Source organism: Nyctibius grandis, chromosome 2, assembly GCF_013368605.1.
Source record: "Nyctibius grandis isolate bNycGra1 chromosome 2, bNycGra1.pri, whole genome shotgun sequence".
Classification (NCBI taxonomy): domain Eukaryota; kingdom Metazoa; phylum Chordata; class Aves; order Nyctibiiformes; family Nyctibiidae; genus Nyctibius; species Nyctibius grandis.
In genome coordinates, this window is record NC_090659.1 from 125,954,995 (window position 1) to 125,977,269 (window position 22,275).

Here is a 22,275-nt window from a genome sequence, read left to right on the forward strand (position 1 = left end):
GTGCGGCCTCACCAGTGCCGAGTACAGAGGGACGATCACTTCCCTAGACCGGCTGGCTACACTCCAACTCTTCTCCAACTCTGCCTTGTCAATAATACAAAACAAGGTGTCTCGTGTAAAATATACATATATATATATATACACACGCATATGCACACACAGAATGTCATTTAAGTCCAAAATCTTGCATTGAACAGGATGATCCACAGAACAGGAACAGACTTACCTGTTGGGATTGTGGAGAGCCTTAAGAGTTTGTTAAGAATAACCCCATAAACCCCCTTTTCCATTAAAAGAGCAAGTTGTTATGGCCTACAAATTCAAGTATGAAGAACTGAAAGGAAAAAAAGGAAAAAACAGACTGTGCTCAAAACGTCCCACCAGTCTTCAAAATGTATTTCCAACATCAAAATGAGAAGATCCACACGTTATCAAATTTAGAGAGTTGGGTATCTAATGCCAAAGAAAGCAAAAGCCCCAACACTGTGTTTTAATTCCTGGCAGATAAACTAAAGAGTCCGACGCCATAAAAGAGCCAGATCTTTTTGATTAAGTTCAACAGCAAATTAGAAGCAAGAAAAAAACCCTGCAGAACCCGAGATGTTACGGTCTATTTTAACTTCTGCTGCAGTCTGCAATCTTTATCCATTTCATCAAAGAATTAGACACGCCTAGCAGGCATGATGGCATCTCTTCTTTTCTTGCCAGTTTAGTACTTTTTCTCTCATAAAATACCCTTAAGCTTGTCTTCAATAATCCTCCCAAATCTCTAACCCTTGCTAAGACAAGGAAGGCAAAAGTGTTCAGCCTACAAATACGCTTCAGCATTCATCTTCCTATTGAGAATGTTATTGTACGAAAGCTATGATAAAACCCATTCTTCTGCTCCGACTTTTAATCTTCCCACCTTCCAGGTGACCATTTCACTCAAGGAGAGGAAGAGAGGAACAAGCACAGCCAAATACAAAACAGCACCTGCAACAGAAGACAGGAACGTGTTTTTTCAGCTTTTATAAATCCTATGGCGATAACCTCCTAAAGAGTGTCAGCAGGACCATGTTTCTTCCTCCCAGAAAGCACAAAGTCACTTGAAATTCCCTCGCAGTGCTCAGGGTTTTCAGCACATCCATAGTAAACAAAACTCAGAGGAACTTTTTAAAAATAATTCAAGTCCCACTCACACTGTGAGGAAACCAATGCGTCTCCATCATAGAATCATAGAATTGTTTTGGTTGGAAAGGACCTTCAAGATCATCGAGTCCAACCGTTAACCCAGCACTGCCAAGGCCACCACTAACCCATGGCCCTCAGCACCACATCCACATGGCTTTTAAATCCCCCCACAGATGGGGACTCCACCACTGCCCTGGGCAGCCTGTGCCAGGGCTTGACAACCCTTTCCATGAAGACATTGTCCCTGATCTCCAATCTAAACCTCCCCTGGCACAACTTGAGGCCAAATCCTCAACAGAACCTCATTCCCTGTACAGTTCTTTGAAAAAGAAAGTATTACGCCACAAATATCATCATCATCATCGCTTCCCTGCATGGTTCCAACAGGAAAGAGGGAAGAAATAGAAAGTTCACTTCAATACAAGCATGATGAACCATGTCATCTGCGTTCAGACTTAGAGGCAGCAAGAAAGAGATCTTAGAAAAACAGATAAATAACAAAATGCTCATATTTGAGTGAAGTTACATATTAAAAATCTATCTGGAAATTACTCAGATTTGTATATTCATGTTGCTGTTTGGAGCCCAAGACAAGAAAATGGCCTCGTTCTCAAGAGGTGCTTCGTACTCAAAAGCTTCCACAAATTTCAAAAGATCTGCAAATGCTGGATACACCTTAAGAGCTGGATCTTCCCTGACTGGGATCTTCATTACGGGTCTGGGCTTCATGCTTCAGACACCCGTCGCAAAGCGCACCTGCCTCTCAACGAAAGAAACCCCTGAAAATTCACAGCTCTTTCTGTTGCTACCGATTCAAACTAACTTGAAACACAAAATCCCAAGTCAAAACTATCCACCCAACAAAGAAAAGCATCAATACGTCAGAGCCCAACAATACAGAATCATGGAATCACAGAATTAACCAGGTTGGAAGAGACCTCTGGGATCATCGAGTCCAACCATTGCCCTGACACCACCACGTCAACTAGACCAGGGCACTAAGTGCCTTGTCCAGTCTTTTCTTAAACCCCTCCAGAGATGGTGACTCCACCACCTCCCTGGGCAGCCCCTTCCAATGGCTAATGACCCTTGCTGAGAAGAAATTCTTCCTAATGTCCAACATGAACCTCCCCTGGCGAAGCTTGAGGCTGTGTCCTCTTGTCCTAGCGCTGGTTGCCTGGGAGAAGAGGCCGACTCCCACTCTACTACAACCTCCCTTCAGGTAGTTGTAGACTGCAATAGGGTCACCTCTGAGCCTCCTCTTCGCCAGGCTAAACAACCCCAGCTCTCTCAGCCGTTCCTCATAGGTCAGACCCTCCAGACCCTTCACCAGCTTGGTCGCCCTCCTCTGGACTCGCTCCAACACCTCTAACATCTTTCTTGAAGTGCAGGGCCCAGAACTGGACACAGTTCAAGGAGCGGCCTCACCAGTGCCGAGTACAGAGGGACGATCACTATACAAAATATATATATCCTATACATGTTGTTCCCAAATCAGCAAGACAAACAAGCACTTCCAATTGATTTTTACGTGAAGGCCATCAACCACCACCTACACAATACTTCAAAACTTCTCCCAAATTCCCTCCCACAGCCCTTATCTCTTGGTTTGGCAAAGGACCATACGTGCTCCAGCATGTGACCCAACCAGCCAGCAAGATGCTGTCTCCTAGAAAAATGAGAGGAACTGTTATGAGTCCTGTTCCTTGGGTAGAAGCACCGATTTTATTCTCTCCCCTCTGCCTAGCAGCCAACTTTCTCAAAATTTTCAGAAAAAAATAAAGCTAGATTGTCTTCCACGTCTATGACCCTTTGAAATCTGGATCAAAGTGCAAAGGGAGTGCAGAATTCCTGGTGGGCAGGTAGATAGTGCGATCACATCACCCTTTCTTCCTCAAGAAATCGGGTTTACACAAATAAATAAACAAACATAGCACTGCCACTGACATTTTCCTCTCCCATTTAGTGATATCAATGTTTTAAACACAAAAATAGGAACAGAAGGATTCAGTGGAGTGGAAGGAAGAAGAAGGTAACACAGACACCTCTGGAGAACGGCATCCATTCGACTGGCAGGTAGTCAAGTCACACGGAAATAATTCTTGACAATTTATTCCCAGTTCTAAAAAGTGACAGATTAAGAGCCAATATTTTTTAATTCAAAGAGTTAAAAGACCATCAACAGGCAAAAAAATGGATAGGGAGGTTTTATTTATGATCACTGAAACAAAAATGTTCACGACAGCGTACAAGAATCCAGTAATATCCGACGGGACTAATTGAATAGGATTTGAAATCAGCAAAAAAATGATGTTTAGGTGGTTTGGAAAAATACCACAGAATACAAGGAAAAAGCTTTTCACATTCGGTCATTTGGGATCGAATATTTCTATGGACTGAACACGAGGACTTAGGGATTTTAAGCTGCAAAGTTGAGCCCGATTGATTAGAAAGATCACGGTACATTAAGAAATGAGACCACCGTGAATAGTCACGCACCTCTCCTTCGCAGCCAGCTTCTTCTCAGACGCACGATCTCACCCGCAAATAAATCAAAGATGCGAGGAGTCACTCCTCCCCGAGCACGCTGGCTAATAACACAGTTCTCCAGGGGATGTTTCAAATACTTCTTTGTCGTACCAGCGTTGGGAGGAGGAGATTGGCAGGACATCGCACGTCTCTCGCCTCGGGACAAGGGTCAACCCGAGCACCTCCACGGTGCGGGGAGATGGCACTCAACCATCCACGGCCGCCCGAGGAAAAGCACCATCCAGCTGCACTCAGCGAGTGTGAGGGGAGCTAATTTGGGACCGAAAGACAGTGAAAAACGCCGGGGTTTAAGGAGAGACTTTATGAATTGCAGAGGAAACAGAAAGTACACGGAGCACTTGTGCTGCGGAAAGGGAAACCGGGGGCCTCTGCAGATACAATCAAGCCCAAAAGGCATGTCTGGAAGACAAATGAAGATCATAATCTGGACTGAAGGAAAGAGTGAGCTCAGAAAAGAAGATATAAAAGTTGTGTTGCCCTTCTGACAGCCTCATCAATTGCTACCAACCGCCTGAGAGCTGGAAATCGGCAGAGAGTTGCTGAGTGGAAACGTGGAGGTTTCTAACTACCAGAGGATAAAGCTCTGAAACACCCCTCTGCCGCAGGCAGCAGCAGAAAAACACCTGGGTTTAAAACAAGATTGAATTATGTTTATGCCACGGTTGCTGGCTTTCACGGCGGGTAGGACTTGGTGACCCAGAAGCTCCATCCCAGCTGCGAACGTCCCGCGTCCCAGAAAAGGAGATCGACGCCAAGCTCACGGTGGTCACCTTCGAAAACCTACCAAAAGCGGACACTAACCTGGATTAAACACATGCTTCCCTTGCCTAAAGCGGCTGCGTTTGCACCTATGCATCCAACCCGAGGTTCACAAGCTCTTCTAGACAGATCAGATAATTAAATTCAGACTCAATTTAATTATCATTTTAATTACGCTTTCAGTTGAGGGCCTTTCGCAGAAATGCTTCTCCGAAGCATTTTCACTTGCCTGAGAAACGTTTCCAGGAGCACCAAGAGCAGCATCACCTTTCTCTCCTGGTTTTCCCCCATTATCCATGTGGTGAGTTACTGATATAGGGGAGCACAAAAACTTTTAACTGAAAAGAAGTGGTTTAAAAATCCCTAAATAGTTCACCTCGTGCAACGCAGACTTATCATTGAGTTTGACGGACAAATATCACCTACGATCAGAAAGGACCTCTACGATATGTTCTCCCTCGATGACCGTGTCCCATAGTTATTTCACATTAATTTCGATGCAATATGGGTGCATTTAAGTTTTATTTCATGGTATCATATTTGTTCCTCACTCCAGTATTCCCCATTCCTGAATAAATTCAAAACACCTTCACGGCACGCAGTCATTTTGCTTCTCATCCCTTTGTTCCAAAGGATCTCCAACTCCAAAAAAAAAGCATGTCTTTACTGGCAGACAGGGATTTTAATCAACCAGAGTATACCAAAAAAATCCATACATCTGAACAATGATATATGAAATATTAAATAACTAAATAACTAAAATGAAAGGCCACTGTAAGCACATCATTTGGGAGAGAGAGATCCCTTCTGAAAAACATAAACATTTGCTTTGTTTTTTTTTAAAAAAAAAGATTCATAGCTAGGGAAGTTGATATTTATAACTTTCAGAGAAAAGTTAATCAGATTTAATATATAATTCACCTAAAAAATACATTGCTAAGTGCTGTCACTCCTTTGAATGACTACATACATCGAGCAAGAATAAATATTCAGACCACAATCGTTGGTTGGGGGTTTTTTATGTACTCAACCAAAAAGGTCAAGAGAATCCATGAAACAGTTAAAATTCAAAATGAAAATCCGAAAGAACGAAAAAAAACTATAAGCATTTGGCCTCCCAGTACTAATTTCCTTTTTCTTTACATTGCTCAACATCGGTCCTCAATTTGAGTTCTAATCAACAAGCACCTCACAGTCAACATTTCATGAAATAATGCGGTTGATGCCATCGAGTCCAGCAAAATATTTCCCTAAAGATGTTTCCATCATTCACATTCCTTAAAAATTTAAAAAAAAAAAACCTCTAGCTTTCTCCATCGCTATTTAACAGCAAGAAATCAACACACCACTGCATCTTAAATCATATTTTGATCAAAACAGAAATAGAATCACTTGAGGTTTCTTTCTGGCTAGTACAACATGCCTTTGTCCAGGAAAGGGGAAAAAAAAAAAAAGAAACCAGCCACTCAACCTGCTCATTTTTCTACATTTGACAGTATTCAGCACTAAATGAACATCTTTTGAATGAAATTCTGTCTATGGAAATAAAAGCCATAACCTGAAAGCTCATCATCATCCCCATGTGCAGGGGGAAAAAAAAAAAAGAGGAAAACAAATCCCCCCAAAATCCAGCACAGTACAAACCGTGTTTTTTTTTTATCATGAATATTTATTTCATTTCCATACTTCCAGGCTCCTCTGCTTTCTGTAAAGGACTGAAGCGAAGCACCTTTTTGGCATTATTAACCCACAACATAACGACGGACTTCATTGCCCTGAAAACCACAATGCCAATAACAAAGTATTCAAGCAATTATTAACAAAAAAAAAAGAGAAAATAATCACTCCTTTCACAAAAATGAACAGAATATACAATTTTATATAGAGAGAAAAAATAACGCCGCCTTACATTTCACAACCTTGCGCTCTCTGCTTTCAGGCTACAGACGTTGCACGCTGACATCCCCCCCCTCCATCAAATCCAGGCCATTTTTAAACACCCCCCCACTGCAAAGGGGAGCGAGACAGGGGGCGATGGCCACAACTCGGCCCTTCCCATCCCATAAAGTTGCTGGCGGGCTTGTTAATATTCCCCATATCGCTCCCGCCGTCATCCCCACGTGCCCCCTCTCGATATTTTCAGTGAAGCGGCGGCATCCCCTCCATCTTTGGGGTGCACCCACCTCCCCAAAGCCCACACCGGTATCTCCGGAGGGTTGAAAGCTGGACACGCAGAAGAAAATCACCCGTGAGCCCGGTCACTTCATTTCTCCCACACCAAGAGAAGGTGAAACTTGGCGGCGGTGGCTCCTCGGTGGGTTCTCCCTGGACCCAAGCGCCCCGAAAGGCGGCTGCTGAGGTGAACCGAGGCTCCCTGGGACCCCCCTGACCATCGCTGTGCCCCCCACGCCCCAAACTAGGGGCATCGAGCCCGCTCGTCTCCCGTGGGGGCTGAAGGCAAACCCTGCCACCAAGGCTGGGGGGGACAACAGGCTCTGAGGTGTGGGGGGGGAACAGGTTTTGGGGAGGACAACACGCTCGGTGGGGACACACCAGGCTCTGAGGGGACACACCAGGCTCGGGGGGGAAACAGGCTTTGGGGAGGACAACATGCTCGGTGGGGACACACCAGGGTCCAAGGGGACACACCAGGCTCTGGGGGGGAAGGGGACACACCAGGCTCTGGGGGGGGGGACACAACAGGCTCGGGGGGGGGTGACGACGACGACACGAGGCTCTGGTGGGGGGGACATAACAGGCTCTGGGGGGGGGGGGACACACCAGGCTCTGGAGGGGGGACACCAGGCTCTGAGGAGTAGGGGGGGGACACCAGGCTCTGAGGGGGGGGGGACACACACCAGGCTCTGGTGGGGACAACATGCTCGGGGGGGGACACCAGGCTCGGGGGCCGGGTCTCGCCCTCCCCAGGGCGGTGGTCTCCCCACCGGTTCGAGCTCTGCTGCTGCCACGCATGACCCTCAGCCCCGAGGGGACCACGCAAAGCCCCGTGCTGAGAGGATGCTCCCCCCGCCCCGCTCCCGCCACCGCCGCCCCCGGCCCCGGCCCCGGCCCCGGTCCCGGTCCCGGCCCCTCCGGGGGGGGGCTCACACCCCCCCCCCACTCCGCCGTCCCCACACGCTCCCCCCCCGCCGCTGTCACCCGCCGCCTCACACCCCCCGTCCGCAGCCCCCCCCCGCCCCGCTCAGCGCCGCCGCTGCCGGTCGCCCTCCGGGGGTCCGTGTCCACCCCCCCCCGCGCCCGCCCCTCACCTGCGGCTGCTCGGGCGGCGGCGGCGTCCCCTGTGCCGGTGCGGCGGCGGCGGCGCGTCCCCCTCCTCCCGCTGCCTGCGCCGCGGCGCTGCCTCTGCCCGCAGCCGCCAGCCGGGGGAGGGGGGGGGGGGAGCGAGTACCACCAGCGGGACCGTTACAGGCGCCGCGGGGACTACCGCTCCCGGCATGCCCCGCGCGCCGCCGCCGCTGCTCGGTGCCGGCTGCCTTGCGCGGGGCACGCTGGGTAATGCAGTCCGTGAGGCGGGCGGGGAGGGAGACAGGGCCCGGGCGGGCGCGGGGCACGCTGGGAGGTGTAGTGCCCGCGCGCTGCCTGCTGGGAGCTGTAGTGCGGCGGGGAGGGGCCCTGAGGGGCGGGGCAGCAAGGCATGACGGGAGTTGTAGTCCGCGCGGGGCATGATGGGAGTTGTAGTCCGCGCGGGCTGGAGGGGGGACACGGTCCGGTGAGGGCAGACACGGGGTGCTGAGGGGGGACACGGGCCGGTGAGGGTGGACGCGGGGCGCTGAGGGGGGACACGAGCCGGTGAGGGGGGACACGGGGTGCTGAGGGGGGACACGGGCCGGTGAGGGGGGACAGGGGACACTGAGGGGGGACACAGGCTGCTGAGGGGGGACACGGGCCGGTGAGGGGGGACAGGGGACACTGAGGGGGGACACAGGCCGGTGAGGGGGGACAGGGGACGCTGAGGGGGGACACAGGCTGCTGAGGGGGGACACGGGCCGGTGAGGGTGGACACGGGGCGCTGAGGGGAGGGGACAAGGGCCGGTGAGGGGAGACAGGGGACTCTGAGGGGGGACACGGGCTGGTGAGGGGGGACAGGGGACGCTGAGGGGGGACACGGGCCGGTGAGGGGGGACAGGGGACACTGAGGGGGGACACGGGCCGGTGAGGGGGGACAGGGGACACTGAGGGGGGACACAGGCTGCTGAGGGGGGACACGGGCCGGTGAGGGTGGACACGGGGCGCTGAGGGAAGGGGACAAGGGCCGCTGAGGGGGGGACACGGGGTGCTGAGGGGGGACACGGGGCACTAAGGGGGGACACGGGCCGGTGAGGGTGGACGCGGGGCGCTGAGGGGAGGGGACAAGGGCCGCTGAGGGGGGACACGGGCCGGTGAGGGGGGACACGGGGCGCTGAGGGGGGACATGAGGCACTGAGGGGGGACATGAGGCACTAAGGGGGGACACGGGGCGCTGAGAGGGGACGCGGAGCGCTGAGGGGGGGACGCGGGGCGCTGAGGGGGGATGCGGGGCGCTGAGGAGGGGGGACACAGGGGGCGGCGGGGCTCCGTGGGGCCCAGGCTTGTCTCTCTCACGCCTCCTCCTCCTCCTCCTCCTCCTTCTCCTGCCGCCACCTGGCCTTGCCCCATCCCCTCTCCTCACACCCCAAACCAGCCCCTCGCCCCCTTCCCCGCCATCAGCCCATTCTGCTGCATTCCCATCCCCCAGAAACACCCTCCCTGCTCCCCCCAACCCTGCCCCACGTTCAGGGCACCCAATATTTGAGGAAGGTGGCTGCTGGCCCCCCTCATGGCCCAGGGAGGGAGGAAAGGCCCTTCTCGGGAACACAGACGAGCGCTTTAATTTCTCATGCAGGAGCAGGCGTGAAAAATGCACATGAAACCTTTTAGGAGGGACCGGCAGCACCCGCCAGTGCAGGCGGCTGCGAGGTGGGTGCAAACGGCGTCACCGCAGCTCAGCACCCCGGTTTTAAGGTGGGAAAAGGAGTATTTTGGGAAAATGCTGGTATCTGGGAGGTGGAGAATTAAATTCTTATGGGTCTTCACCCAGGGACTGACACCACAGAGGTATGTCCCTGTGTTCCCCCCCTCAATCCCTCACAACACTCCGTGTTTGCAGGATTTGAGATGGCAATTTTGTTTCCTGAGCAATCGATGTCTAACCACCCCCTGGAGAATGGGGATACTGGGACAGGGGGTGTCCCAGGGATGGTGGCAAAGGTCGCACCCGAGCTGCTCGCTTTGGTTTCTCACCCCTTGGACACATCGGTGCAGGGGGTTGTCGTGAAAACCACGTCCAAGGAAACATTTCTCCTTCCACGTTGCTCCTGCAGGGTGGAGGATGCCGGTGGCACCGATGGGACGTGCTCAGCCCCGACAATGCCCAGTGAAGGTAAAAGGAGCCTCCTGTGGGATTTGGGGGCTCTTTAACAGGTCACTGTGGGGTTTTATCCCACCTACAAGCCAGGTACCAACCCGTCCCAAAAGTTGATGTGTGTTAGTAAGAGCAAGAGCAAATGTTGAGGTGTCCTCACCCGCAGCTCTCCCTGGGTTCAAGCACGGGGACAGTGGGTCTGAACCCCCAGAGCTTCTACCCGTCTGCCTCCACAGCAGGAGGAGACAGAGGAGACCCGCCAGGGGACACACTGGTTTCCTACATCATGTGAGACATGGGAAGAGTTTCAAAAATTCTCTGTTTTGTACCCAAAACCCAAAGCTTTGGTGAGGACGGGGGGAAATTTCCACCAGACACTGAGCCACAATTCTGTGACAGCTTCTTGATGTAACAACCCCCTGGGAGAGACACGGACAGAGCCCAACTGGAGGAAAAACAACCTGGAAGTTTCAAAGTCTGTTTCTTTTACTAAGCAGCACCCGATTTCTACGGAAAATAGGGGGAAATCTGTGACCTGGGTCCCCTGGACAAGGGGCCGAGGCTGTTCCCACGTTGCATCTTCTCCCTTCCACATGCGCAGCTTTGCCGGCTGGAAATAACCTCCTGGCTCCTCAGGTCACCGTTTCCACCCAGTGTGCCCCAAATTGATCCCATCTAACCAAAAAACACCCTTCAATTTGCAAAAAATAAATAAACCAAGCTCCCTAAAAATCCCAGGCCAGCAGCGTTTTCATCCCTGGAGGAAGGCAGAGCGATCTGGGCACGTTTTCATGGGGCTGTGCTCAGTTTGCAGTCCCCAACGCTGACCGTTTCAGTGCGTCCATCGCAAACACGGGGCTCCCTGGGGGTTATAGAGTCACAGAATCGTTTTGGTTGGAAAGGACCTTTAGGACCATCGAGTCCAACCGTTAACCCAGCACTGCCAAGGCCACCACTAACCCATGTCCCTCAGCACCACATCTACACGGCTTTTAAAGCCCTTCAGGGATGGGGACTCCACCACTGCCCTGGGCAGCCTGTGCCAGTGCTTGACAACCCTTTTGGTGAAGACATTGTCCCTGATCTCCAATCTAATCCTCCCCTGGCACAACTTGAGGCCGTTTCTTCTCATCCTATCACTTGTTACGTAGGAGAAGAGACCGACCCCCACCTCGCTACAGCCTCTTTTCAGGCAGTTGTAGAGAGTGAGAAGGTCTCCCCTCAGCCTCCTTTTCTCCAGGCTAAACCCCCCCTGGTCCCTCAGCCGCTCCTCATCACACTTGTGCTCCAGACCCTTCACCAGCCCCGTTGCCCTTCTCTGGACTCGCTCCAGCACCTCAAGGTCTTTCTTGTCCTGAGGGGCCCAAAACTGCACCCAGGATTCGAGGTGCGGCCTCACCAGTGCCAAGTCCAGGGGGACGATCCCTGCCCTGGTCCTGCTGGCCACACTAGCGCTGATACAAGCCAGGATGCTGGTGGCCTTCTTGGCCACCTGGGCACACTGCTGCCTCATATCCAGCCGCCATCGACCAACACCCCCAGGTCCTTTTCCCCCAGGCACTTTCCAGCCACTCTCCCCCAGCCTGTAGCGGTGCGGGGGGTTGTTGTGCCCCAAGGGCAGGACCCGACACTTGCCCTTGGTGACCCTCACACAGTGGCCTTGGCCCATCGATCCAGCCTGTCCAGACCCCTCTGCAGAGCCTTCCTGCCCTCCAGCACATCAACACTCCCGCCCAACTTGGTGTCATCTGTGAACTCACTGAGGGGGCACTCGATCCCCTCGTCCAGACCATTGATAAAGACATTGAACAGAACTGGCCCCAGCGCTGAGCCCTGAGGAACACCACTGGTGACCGGCCGCCAACTGGATTTAACTCCATCCACCACAGCTCTTTGGGCCCGGCCATCCAGCCAGTTTTTCACCCAGCAAAGCTCTAATTTTCAACCCCCTGAAAATCTGCTGCCATTTTTACATAGAGCACCCATTTCTTTCACTCGGCAGCGTGTCTTTTTACTGCCAAGGAGACAAACTATTCCGGTCCTGTGGCAGAGCTCACCATAACACATCAGAAAAGCTTTGAGAACAATTTATACTAAATTGTGGCATATGTCTACCTACAGAGGGGCAGCCTGATACCGGTGGATAGCTCAGAATAAATCCAAATTTCAGCCCAAATCCTTCCCAATTTTCAATCCCAAATTCTTCCTAAGGGAACTTTTTTATTAATTCATTGCAGAACAAAGTATCTGCCCCAGCCTTTGATTTCCAAGTGCGCTTCTTGGATATATTTAGCGTGACCAGGATGTTTTGTAGCCCCATAACCAGTGTGGAGGGATGTCCAAGGCTGTGTGAGTGTGCCCAGCCGACGGGGCAATCACAATTTAACTCCTGCGTGCTGCTGGATTAATTTAATTCCTCTGCTGTTCACCACAGTAAAGCCACCACAGGAGGGAGGGAAGGGGAAAGGGCTTTACATTGAAAAGCCTGTTGGAATATGTGAGGGTTTCTTTTTTTTTTGCTTTAAGGGCTGCCAGATGCTTAATAAACATCTTTATTATCAGCCCAGCCTTGACTATAAATAACCTGAGTTGTATTTTAAGCGGCGTAACGCCCGCCAGCCGCCGGGGATTGAGCTCCCAGGCCCGACCATACCCAGCACACGAGCGGTGCTGTAGGAAATGTGCTATTTCCTTCCCTGGGTGGCAAAAAAAAAGGCTTTGGGAGAGGCTTTGGGCTCCTGCTGCAGGCTTGGCTCGATAGAAACACATCCCTGCCCACGCACAAATCCTGCTGTGGGGAACGCCTGCACGTCTGCCTGGGCACACCCTATGTGTGTGTATGGAGAGAGAGAAAATGTATAGATATTCCATGCTGGCCCTGATTTTGTGGAAGAAGGGGAGTGGATAAGAGGGGTTGGGTGATTCTTGGCTCTTGATCTCCCTGAATAATTCAGTCTCCTGTTTTCCCCACCCATGATTTCCAAATCTGCCTGGCAGAAGCTGGAGAACAAGGGCCGCGTCTCTGCCGGCAGCCGTCCGGGCGCAGGGACGCACCCCGGGCTCTCCTCCACTCCTAACCTCTGTATTTTTTGCTCCCAACAGGTCTGCAAAGCCTTGGATGTCCTGAGCAGAGCGAAGGGGTCCAGTAATGCGCAGCGACAACTCCAGCAGCTTTTCCAGCCTTTGAGCACGTGAGACTCCAGAGTCGACGACGGTTTTGCTCTGAACTCCAGCAGAGACAGGTCAGACCTTGATTTTAACCCAGTCACCACCCACCCCTCCTCAGAAATTCAATGCAGCTGAGCACTTGGGTGCTTAAAATTTGGGTTGTTCCAGATTTGGTATTAAATTTGGTCATTAAACATCTCCTCAGCCCCATTCCCAGCACCACAGGAGGGTCCTGCATCCCTCAAGCATCTCATCGCAGAATCAACCAGCCAGGTTGGAAGAGACCTCTGGGATCATCGAGTCCAACCACATCTCCCCCCGCCCAGTCCTGGTCCCACCTCTGTGTGGGCCAGCAGACCCCTGGGTGTCCCCTTGCTGCCCCGGGCATGGCTTTTGGGCTCCCGTTTGGGCTGAGCCCTCCCAAGGGCACCCACACCACTGCCACCAGGAGGTGGGTTATTACCAGCCCCCGTAGCCCTGCTCTGGACCCCAGTTTCTCCCGACCGTGTGGCTGCTCCATCTCTGGAGGAAAAGGGGAGAAAGTGGAGCTTAGATCCCAACTCCCCGGTGGGTTGTGGCTGGATCAACCCCCGGTGCCACCAGCCCAGCAGCATCCCGGCCGCACCGGCACCGGGCATCTGTTTTTTTTGGGGGGGAGAAATTGCTGAAAAGCCCCATTTTCCCTCTGGCCAGCACCTTTAGGATGCTTCTACCCAGCTCAGCCCGCTGCCCCAGCCCTGCCTGCTCCTGCCGGTACCGGACTACAGCTCCCGGCGCTCCGTGCGGGCGGGCAGGGCCGGGCAGGGCAGCGGGAGCGGAGCGCAGCGCTGCCCGCAGCGGGGACCCGCCGCGCCGCCGCCTCCAGCGGTGAGGGATGCGGGGGGCGGCTCCGGGGGTGGGGGGGACCCAGGGGATGCGAGTACCGGAGGATGGGGGAGGACCGGGATGGGGGTATCAGGGGATGGGGGTACCTGGATGTGGGTACTGGGAAGATTGAGGGTACCAGGACGGAGGGATGTGGGTACCAGAGAGCTGCAGAAAGGGGGTGCCCAAAATGTGGGTATGGGGAGGGAGGGGGGGGGGGAAAGATGCCAGGGGCTGTGGGTACCAGGAGATGTGGGTACAGGAGGAGGAGGGCACCAGCTGTGGGTACTGGGGGCTGCAAGTACCGGGGGTGAGGGTGCCAGGGGGGTGGGAGGACCGCGGGAGGGAGGTATCACGGGATGGGGGTACCTCGGGGGTGTAAGTACCAGGGGCATGTGGGTGCCAGGGGCTGTGGGTACCCAGGGGCTGGGATTTCTGGGGGATGTGGGTACCAGGGGGATGTGGGTACCAGGGGGATGCAGGTACCAGGGGGATGTGGGTGCCAGGGGCTGTGGGTACCCAGGGGCTGGGATTTCTGGGGGATGCAGGTAGTGGGGTGACACAAGTACCGAGGGGAACATGGGTGCCAGGGGGACATGGGTACCAGGGGGATGTGGATACCCAGGGGCTGGGATTTCTGGGGGATGTGGGTACTGGGGGGATGTGGGTGCCAGGGGCACATGGGTACTGGGAGGATGTGGGTACCAGGGGGACATGGGTACCACGGGGACATGGGTACCCAGGGATTCGGGCACTGGGTGACACATGTACCGAGGCACAGAGGCCCTGGGTGGGGGTCTGTGCCTCGGCGTGCCCCCAGGCCAGGAGCAGACCCAGCTGGGCTGTCCTGAATGCCACCACGGGGTGCTGAGCCCCCATCATCGGGGTTCTGGGGTCCCTGGTTGATGGGTGGATGTGGGGGACGCCGTGGTTGGGGAACAGCTCCAGGCTGGCCCTGGGGTGTCGGCTCTGCTCGGGGACCCGGGGAGCGATGACTTCATGGCCTTATTAAAGACTAATTTCCATCCAGGCAGGGAAAACAAACGAGCGTGGGTGGCGTTTGCCGTGGAAAGTTACCGGGGCCGTGGGGAGTTGGGGCCTGTTTTCCTCCGCTGCCCGGATTTCTCCATTTACCTCCCCGGGGATGATAATCCCTAAATCCCAACGAGATTAAAGGCACGAAGCCAGGTGGCCAGCGGCCCTCCCCCAGCCTTCGCCATCTTTCCCACATGACGAAATCCCACGTCTGCTCTAACCCTGCGCTCGCCTCATCCCCTCCCTCAAAAAAAAAAAAGGGGGCAACGAGGGTGAACCCCCCGTCCTGCTTCGCTGTGGGGAGGTGAGAGCCAGGGGAAAAGCTTCAGGTGAGGCGGGAGCTGCTATTTTAACCCCGTTATTTCTCCCGTGCCAGCAGGTCCGGAAAACCCTCCCGCAGGCATGGCGCTGGTGAAGAGCGGTTGGCTTTGGCGGCAGAGTAAGTGCGACCCCGGAGCTTCCCAGGTTGGGAGCCCCCCAAAAAAAAAAAAACCCACGGAGAGGTTTTGGCTATGGGATGCCGGGAGGAGGAGGTGTGGGGTGGGGGGGACAGGCCCCAACCCAGGTGGTTAATCCACGGCGGCGAGGAAATCACGGCTCAGCCGCTCGGGGATTTACGTAAGAGGGGAGAGGGGCCTTCTGCCACGGAAATGGACACGGGGGGGGGTGGATCTGGTCCTGCACGCACGGCGGGGCAGCGCCAGGATGCCCCGATGGGTTTTTTTTTTTGGCAGCTCTTTTTTAATCGCCAGCCACCTGCTCACGCTGCCCCGGCCGCTTGTGCCAGGCCCCGCAGGATGCAGCGGTGCTGGCAGGGGGGTGGTGGGAACCGGCTGCCAATTTGGGGGGGACAGCGTTGGGGCTGGTGAGGGTGCTGGGTGTATCCCACCAGGCTCCTTCACCTCCTCCCCATCCCCTCAGGCTCCATCCTGCGCCGCTGGAAGAGAAACTGGTTCGTCCTCTACCTGGACGGCAGCTTGGTTTACTACCACGACGCGACGCAGCGCGACATGGACGGAAGGATCCACGTCAAGTACAGCTGCCGGGACGTGAGGACCGGCCGCGAGTGCAGAGGTGAGCAAAGCCCCGCGTCCCCCACCCCGCGTCCCCAAGCCCATCCAGAGGGACCTGGACAGGCTGAAGAGCTGGGCCTGTGCGAACCGCATGGAGTTCAACAAGGCCAAGGGCAAGGTCCTGCATGTGGGTCGGGGCAATCCCAAGCACAAACACAGGCTGGGCGGAGAATGGATGGAGAGCAGCCCTGAGGAGAAGGACTTGGGGGTGATGGGTGACGAGAAGCTCACCATGAGCCGGCAACGTGTGCTGGCAGCCCAGAAAGCCAACGGTGTCCTGGGCTGCATCCCCAGCAGCGTGGCCAGCAGGGCGAGGGAGGGGATTCTGCCCCTCTGCTCCGCTCTCGGGAGACCCCCCCTGCAGTGCTGCGTCCAGCTCTGGGGCCACCAACAGAAGAAGGACATGGAGCTGTTGGAGCGAGTCCAGAGGAGGCCACGGAGATGCTCCGAGGGCTGGAGCCCCTCTGCTCTGGAGACAGGCTGAGAGAGTTTGGGCTGTTCAGCCTGGAGAAGAGAAGGCTCCGGGGAGACCTTCTAGCACCTTCCAGTGCCTGAAGAGGCTACAGGAAAGCTGGAGAGGGGCTTTTTACAAGGGCAAGGAGTGACAGGACGAGGGGGAACGGTTTTAAACTGAAAGAGGGGAGACTGAGATGAGATATTAGGAAGAAATTCTTGGCTGTGAGGGTGGTGAGAGCCTGGCCCAGGTTGCCCAGAGAAGCTGTGGCTGCCCCCTCCCTGGCAGTGTTCAAGGCCAGGCTGGATGGGGCTTGGAGCAACCTGGTCTGGTGGAAGGTGTCCCTGCCCGTGGCAGGGGGGTTGGAACGAGATGATCTTTAAGGTCCCTTCCCACCCAAACCAGTCTGTGACTCTGTGATAGCGCGGGGCTCTCCCCGTAGCTGTAACCCTCTTAAACGACACTCTGCATCTCCTCTGCCGTCTCTCCTCCCCGGGGATGAAGGAGCCGCTCTCCTCCTGGTTTGTGCTTGTTCAAAACACGCTCCCACGGCCCTGACTCATTCCCTCGCCGTCTCGCACAAACAAGGAGAACAAAGCAGCGCCTCGGCTCGGCCCCGGCAGCCCACGGCCGCCGCACAAAGAGCTTTTCTTGGGCTGCAGAAGCCAGGACGCCGCGGTGAGGGTGCAAACCCAACAGTTTAGCCTCACCGGAGGGTCCCGCTGAGCGTGGAAAATGGGGAAAGATGCAGAAGTCACAGTCCAGCTCCTGCGGCGTCTCGTGCTTCGACAACATCTGGGGGCTCGCTGCAATCTGGCAACTTCACGGCGACCACAGCTCGGCCTCGTGGCTCCCAGCAGATTTTTGGGGCAATTTTCTGTCCTATTTTCTTTCTGCCGCGGGGGTGGAAGTTTCTGCTGACAGCTCTTTGGTCGAGTTGGATTTTAACCTTTGAGATCCCGCTTGGATCTTGGCAAGCGGAGACAGAGCCAAGAGGGTCCGTGGGTGGCTGGGGGCGGGGGGGATCTCTGGGGTGTCTCTTTCTCTGAGGCCGCATCCTGCCCCTTCTGCTTCCAGACGTGCAGCCGCCCGAGGGGCAGAGCCGTGACTGCCTGCTGACCATCGTGCTGCGGGACGGCTCCAAGGCGACGCTGTGCGCCGAGAGCGAGGACGACGCCGTGTAAGCCACAACCTCGCTGTGCCAGCACCGAAACCCCCTTTTCCATCCGAATTAGCCGAGTTTGGAAAGAGCCTTGGTGGCACGAGAGCCCCGTCCCGCTCCCACAACGTCCCACCCGTGGCTAAAACCCCGCAGAGCCCCCGTTTTCTCCAACCCCCGCAGGGCGAGAGGCGCAGGCAGAGATTTGGGGTTCCCACTGAATAATTCCGAGCCAAAAGCAGCTGGGTTTAAGCAATCAGGGTGGGTTTCCCTCCTGGATGAGGAATCACCTCTCCGGGGAAGGGTTTGAGTTGGTATTTGGTGATAAACAGTGTGAAAGCGAAGCCCTAATGGGCTCAGGGCCACGCTCTGCAGGAGGAAACACCCCCCTGTAGCACCGTTCCCCTTTTATGTATTTCTATGAAAAATTAAGAATTTTATTTTTATAAAAATTGAATTTTTTTAATGAAAACTTTTTAAAAAAATTATATAAAATAAGAAGTGGGAAAGCTTCAGCTGCACTTAAGTGGAGGGAGATGTTCAGCCATGGCCAAGCTGAGCTCAATCAACGGAGCTTGACCCCAGGGGAACAGAAATTCATCCGTTCCCCGCTTTCCCCCCCAATTTAGGTGCCATTTTCCTGCCCGCCCTTGTTTCAGCCGGGGCCGTTCCCAGGGAGCCCTGTGCCCATCCCCGTGGTGTCAGGTACCTCCCGGCACCATCCCATCCCCACCTATTAGCCCAGTGGTGGCTAATAAGGAATTAAAGATCAGTGCCGGCCCCCCGGCCGCATCCAGGTCACTGGGGGGAGGGAGGGGGACGCGTGTACCCCCCTGAGCTGCCAGACAGCCCCACGGGGACAATTCCCACCCCCCCAGCACACCCCAACCCGGGTCCCTCTGTTTTGTTCGCAGCGCTTGGAAGATGGCCGTGCTGGAGGCTAAAGCCACCCCGGTGAGGCTTCGTCCCCCAAAAGAGGGGCACCGTCACCACGCGGGCTCCGGGCAGGCGTGGGTGGAGGTGACACCAACCCCTGTCCCCTCCCCAGGGGTAACCCCCCCACCTCTAGACCCTGCGCCCATCAGGCAGCCTCAGGGCACAGGGAGTAAAGCCCCTGGAACCAGGCGGGGAAGAAGGTAGCGAGAGAGTGGTGATGCCACCAACGGAGGGTGACAGAGCTCAGGGTGGCCCTGTGCAGCGGTCGGGGGTGACAGGGGCAGAGTTAAGGTGATGGGGGACACGGTGACAGTGACAAGGGCAGAGTTATGGTGATGGGGGACACGGTGACAGTGATGGGGGAAGAATTTAAGGTGATGGGGACATGGTTATGGTGATGGGGACACAGTTATGGTGGCAGGGGACAGAGTTATGGTGATGGGGACACAGTTAAGGTGACAGAAGCCAAAGATAAGGTGACAGGGGACACAGGACAATGGGGGACAGAGTTAAGGTGATGGGACTCAGTTACAGTGGCGAGGGGGGGCAGAATTTAAAGTGATGGGGACATGGTTAAGGTGACAGGAGACACAGAGTGATGGGGGACACAGTTACAGTGATGGGGGTGGAATTTAAGGTGATGGGGACATGGTTATGGTGATGGGGACACAGCTAAGGTGACAGAGGACACAGCTAAGGTGACCCAAGCACAGGTAGGTGACTCGGGTGCTCGAGCAAAGGCCGCCCCTGGCGTTTCAGACACTCTGGGCGCCCCTTTCGGCAGCGCAGGGGAACCCAAGCGATTCAAGCCCCCATCACACACAGGGGAAACTGAGGCATGGCACCGGCACGGCCACACCGGCACGGCCACACCGGCCAGGCTGCGGCTCCGCCGTGCCCCGTGCGGCCCCGTTTTGGGCACCACCCTCACGCCGCACTCCCGTTGCTCCCAGGTGCACGTCTACGACCCCTACGACGACGACTACTACCAGACGGTGCCCCTCGACTCCCACCAAACCGCCTACATCAGCTCCGGCCACTATGGCCACCAGTACGGAGGTGGGTGGCCCCATGGGGTGACACAGGGGCAGCGGCCACATCCTGACTCCCCCCATCCCTCCCCAGCGTTCGTTTGATGCTTCGGCCTCATTATGGCTTAATTAGGCCGGCGGGAAGGGGGTCACGGCCCCCCTGAGGGATGGTTGGGGATCGAGGTGGGGAGGGGACGCTGGAGGGAGCAGTACCTACACAGGGGACACGGGTGACAGCCCAAAATGGGGGTCCCCCCTTGTCCCACTCCACTGGCACCCCTTGGGGGAAGCGGTGCCCCTCCGTTGGCACCGGGGCGGTGTCCCCCTGTCCCCCCCCACCCAGCTCACCCCCTTTTTTGCCTTGCAGCTCCCGGGGTGACCCACGTCATCGTGCGCGAGGATCCCTACCGGGTCTCCGGGGACCAGATGGCCTTGGGGCTGCTGGCGGGGGCCGCCACCGGCGCCGCCCTCGGCTCCTTCATGTGGATGCCCTGCTGGTTTTAGCAGCCCCGCGCCCTCCTCCTGCAGGATGCGGCCCCCCCAAACCGGGTTACAGCCCCCCTTTGCCTCCCCAGCCCCGTTTAACCCCCCCCTGGCTTCATACCCACCACGAGCCACCCTCAGCCTCCCGAAAACACCCTGCTCAGCACCCTACACCCGGGGGACAGAGGTCCAGCCCCAACCCCACCCCATATCCTCCTCCCAGCTCAGGCTTTTGCATTAAATAACCCCCCACATGCTCCACAGAACCCCAAAAAACCCACCCCAAAACCCCACAGCGCCCCATTCCCATCCGCCAAGGGCCTGGGGAGCTGCTGGGATGCCGGCAGAGGGGAGGGCGCCGTACCCCAGCCCCAAAACCTCAACTCCCCACCCCAAACCTCTGCGGGGAGCTGGCTGCAGAAGTACTGGGGGTGTTTTTTAGACCAAGGAGCGTGGGTGCTGCTCTGTTTTGGGGTGAGGGCTGAGGGTTTTTTTGAAGCCCACAGCACAGCTGCTTTGTAGGGGCTTTTTTGGGGTGAGGCTCCAGCACCGGAGCGGGTGCTGAGGTGAGACAACCCCAGGGGTGCTCAAGAGACAGGTTAAAGATTTAAGGGGGATAAAACACCTTTGCAGGATTTTCACCCCCTTCCAACCTCGTGCCGGTGCCCTGGGCCTGGCCAAGCTGGAGAAATGATACGAAACCCTCTGGGAATTGGGGTTAAACCCCTGGGAATTGGGGTTAAAGCCCTGGGAATTGGGGCTGGGAAGAACCCTGGGAATAGTGCAGCTTCCCTGGCCGAGGGAGGGACACGCAGCAGCTTGAGTTTCACCTTGATTGGTAGAAAGGGGGAGAAATCACCTGGGGACAAGGGCAGCTCTCCCTGGGGACAAGGGACCCTTTCTGGGGTCTTAGAAGGAGGGATTTGGGATTGAGGAGGGACGACGGTCCCTTTGGGTGGCTGTGAGCGCAGGGGACAAGGAGCAGCACCAGGCAGACGTCGAGGAAAGCAGGGAGAGGTGCAGCTGCTCAGAGGCACGATTTTACCCCATCGATATGAAACAAATTGTGAATTACACACAAACCCCACAACTAGATTAAAAACCCCCCAGTGACACCAGCGTCCCAGCCCGCTCTCGCTGTTAAAACCCAAACCACCGTCCTCCTCCTCCCCCGGCCTCCCTTCGCCTCGCTGCTGCTGCAAACCCGCTCCCGGCACCCGCAGCCAGTTTTGGACAGAAAAAAAAATAATTAAAAAAAAATTTAGTAAGTGCTAAAGTCTGATAAAGGCGGCGAAACCCAAGAGCCAGCCTGTGGGTGAGTGAGGATGAGGAGGGGGCTGCTCATCCTCAGCCATCTCTGGGGGTGGTGGGAAGGTTTGGGTGCCCCTCGAGAGCCGCACACGGATGTCACCAGCTCCCCCACCTCCTCCTGCACCCCCTTCTCCTCCTCAACTGGGAGCTCTGAGGGCAGCTCCAGGGAGGGACGCTGGAAACCACCCTCTGCTGAAGAGAAATGGACCACCAAACCCACAACTGCTCTTAGGACGCCCAGGGGATGGGAAACGAGGCTGAGCAGCACTTGGCCCCACTCCCTCCTGCATCCGCTCTTGGCCCCGTCTAACGCAGGGGCTGCTCTGCCGCTTTCCAACCCATGTTCCACCATCACCTCCCACCTTTCCACCTGGGGGAAAAGGACCTGGGGGTGTTGGTCGATGGCGGCTGGATATGAGCCAGCAGTGTGCCCAGGTGGCCAAGAAGGCCACCAGCATCCTGGCTTGGATCATCACTAGTGTGGCCAGCAGGACTAGGGCAGGGATCGTCCCCCTGGACTCGGCACTGGTGAGGCCGCACCTCGAATCCTGGGTGCAGTTTTGGGCCCCTCACGACAAGAAAGACCTTGAGGTGCTGGAGCGAGTCCAGAGAAGGGCAACGGAGCTGGTGAAGGGTCTGGAGCACAAGTGTGATGAGGAGCGGCTGAGGGACCTGGGGGTGTTTAGTCTGGAGAAAAGGAGGCTGAGGGGAGACCTTCTCGCTCTCTACAACTGCCTGAAAGGAGGGTGTAGCGAGGGGGGGTCGGTCTCTTCTCCCAGGTAACAAGCGATGGGACAAGAGGAACCAGCCTCAAGTTGTGCCAGGGGAGGTTTAGATTGGAGATCAGGGACAATGTCTTCACCAAAAGGGTTGTCAAG

At 55.8% G+C, this 22,275-nt stretch overlaps 2 protein-coding genes across 4 annotated transcripts in view; one reads left to right on the top strand and one right to left on the bottom strand.

The window, feature by feature from the left end:
- Positions 1 to 7,888, bottom strand: part of FAM168A (family with sequence similarity 168 member A) — a 264,445-nt gene extending 256,557 nt beyond the window's left edge. The window contains exon 1 of the mRNA XM_068419203.1: positions 7,752 to 7,888. The gene's annotated coding sequence lies outside the window, so the exon portion shown is untranslated. The remainder of the gene's footprint in view (positions 1 to 7,751) is intronic.
- A 5,959-nt stretch (positions 7,889 to 13,847) lies between these two features.
- PLEKHB1 (pleckstrin homology domain containing B1) lies at positions 13,848 to 21,342 on the top strand. 3 transcript variants are annotated; one of them, XM_068423955.1, is made up of 7 exons: positions 13,848 to 13,918; positions 15,330 to 15,389; positions 15,872 to 16,024; positions 17,555 to 17,657; positions 18,551 to 18,590; positions 19,526 to 19,631; positions 19,971 to 21,342. In XM_068423955.1, the coding sequence occupies exons 2-7, from the start codon at positions 15,353 to 15,355 to the stop codon at positions 20,105 to 20,107; spliced, it is 576 nt and encodes a 191-aa protein (XP_068280056.1). In that variant the 5' UTR covers positions 13,848 to 13,918; positions 15,330 to 15,352; the 3' UTR covers positions 20,108 to 21,342. The 3 variants fall into 3 exon arrangements, with proteins under 3 accessions (XP_068280056.1, XP_068280062.1, XP_068280064.1); XM_068423961.1 differs by having other exon boundaries at positions 13,858 to 13,918; positions 15,327 to 15,389; XM_068423963.1 differs by lacking the exon at positions 13,848 to 13,918 and adding an exon at positions 15,177 to 15,254.
- The last annotated feature ends 933 nt before the right edge of the window (positions 21,343 to 22,275 follow it).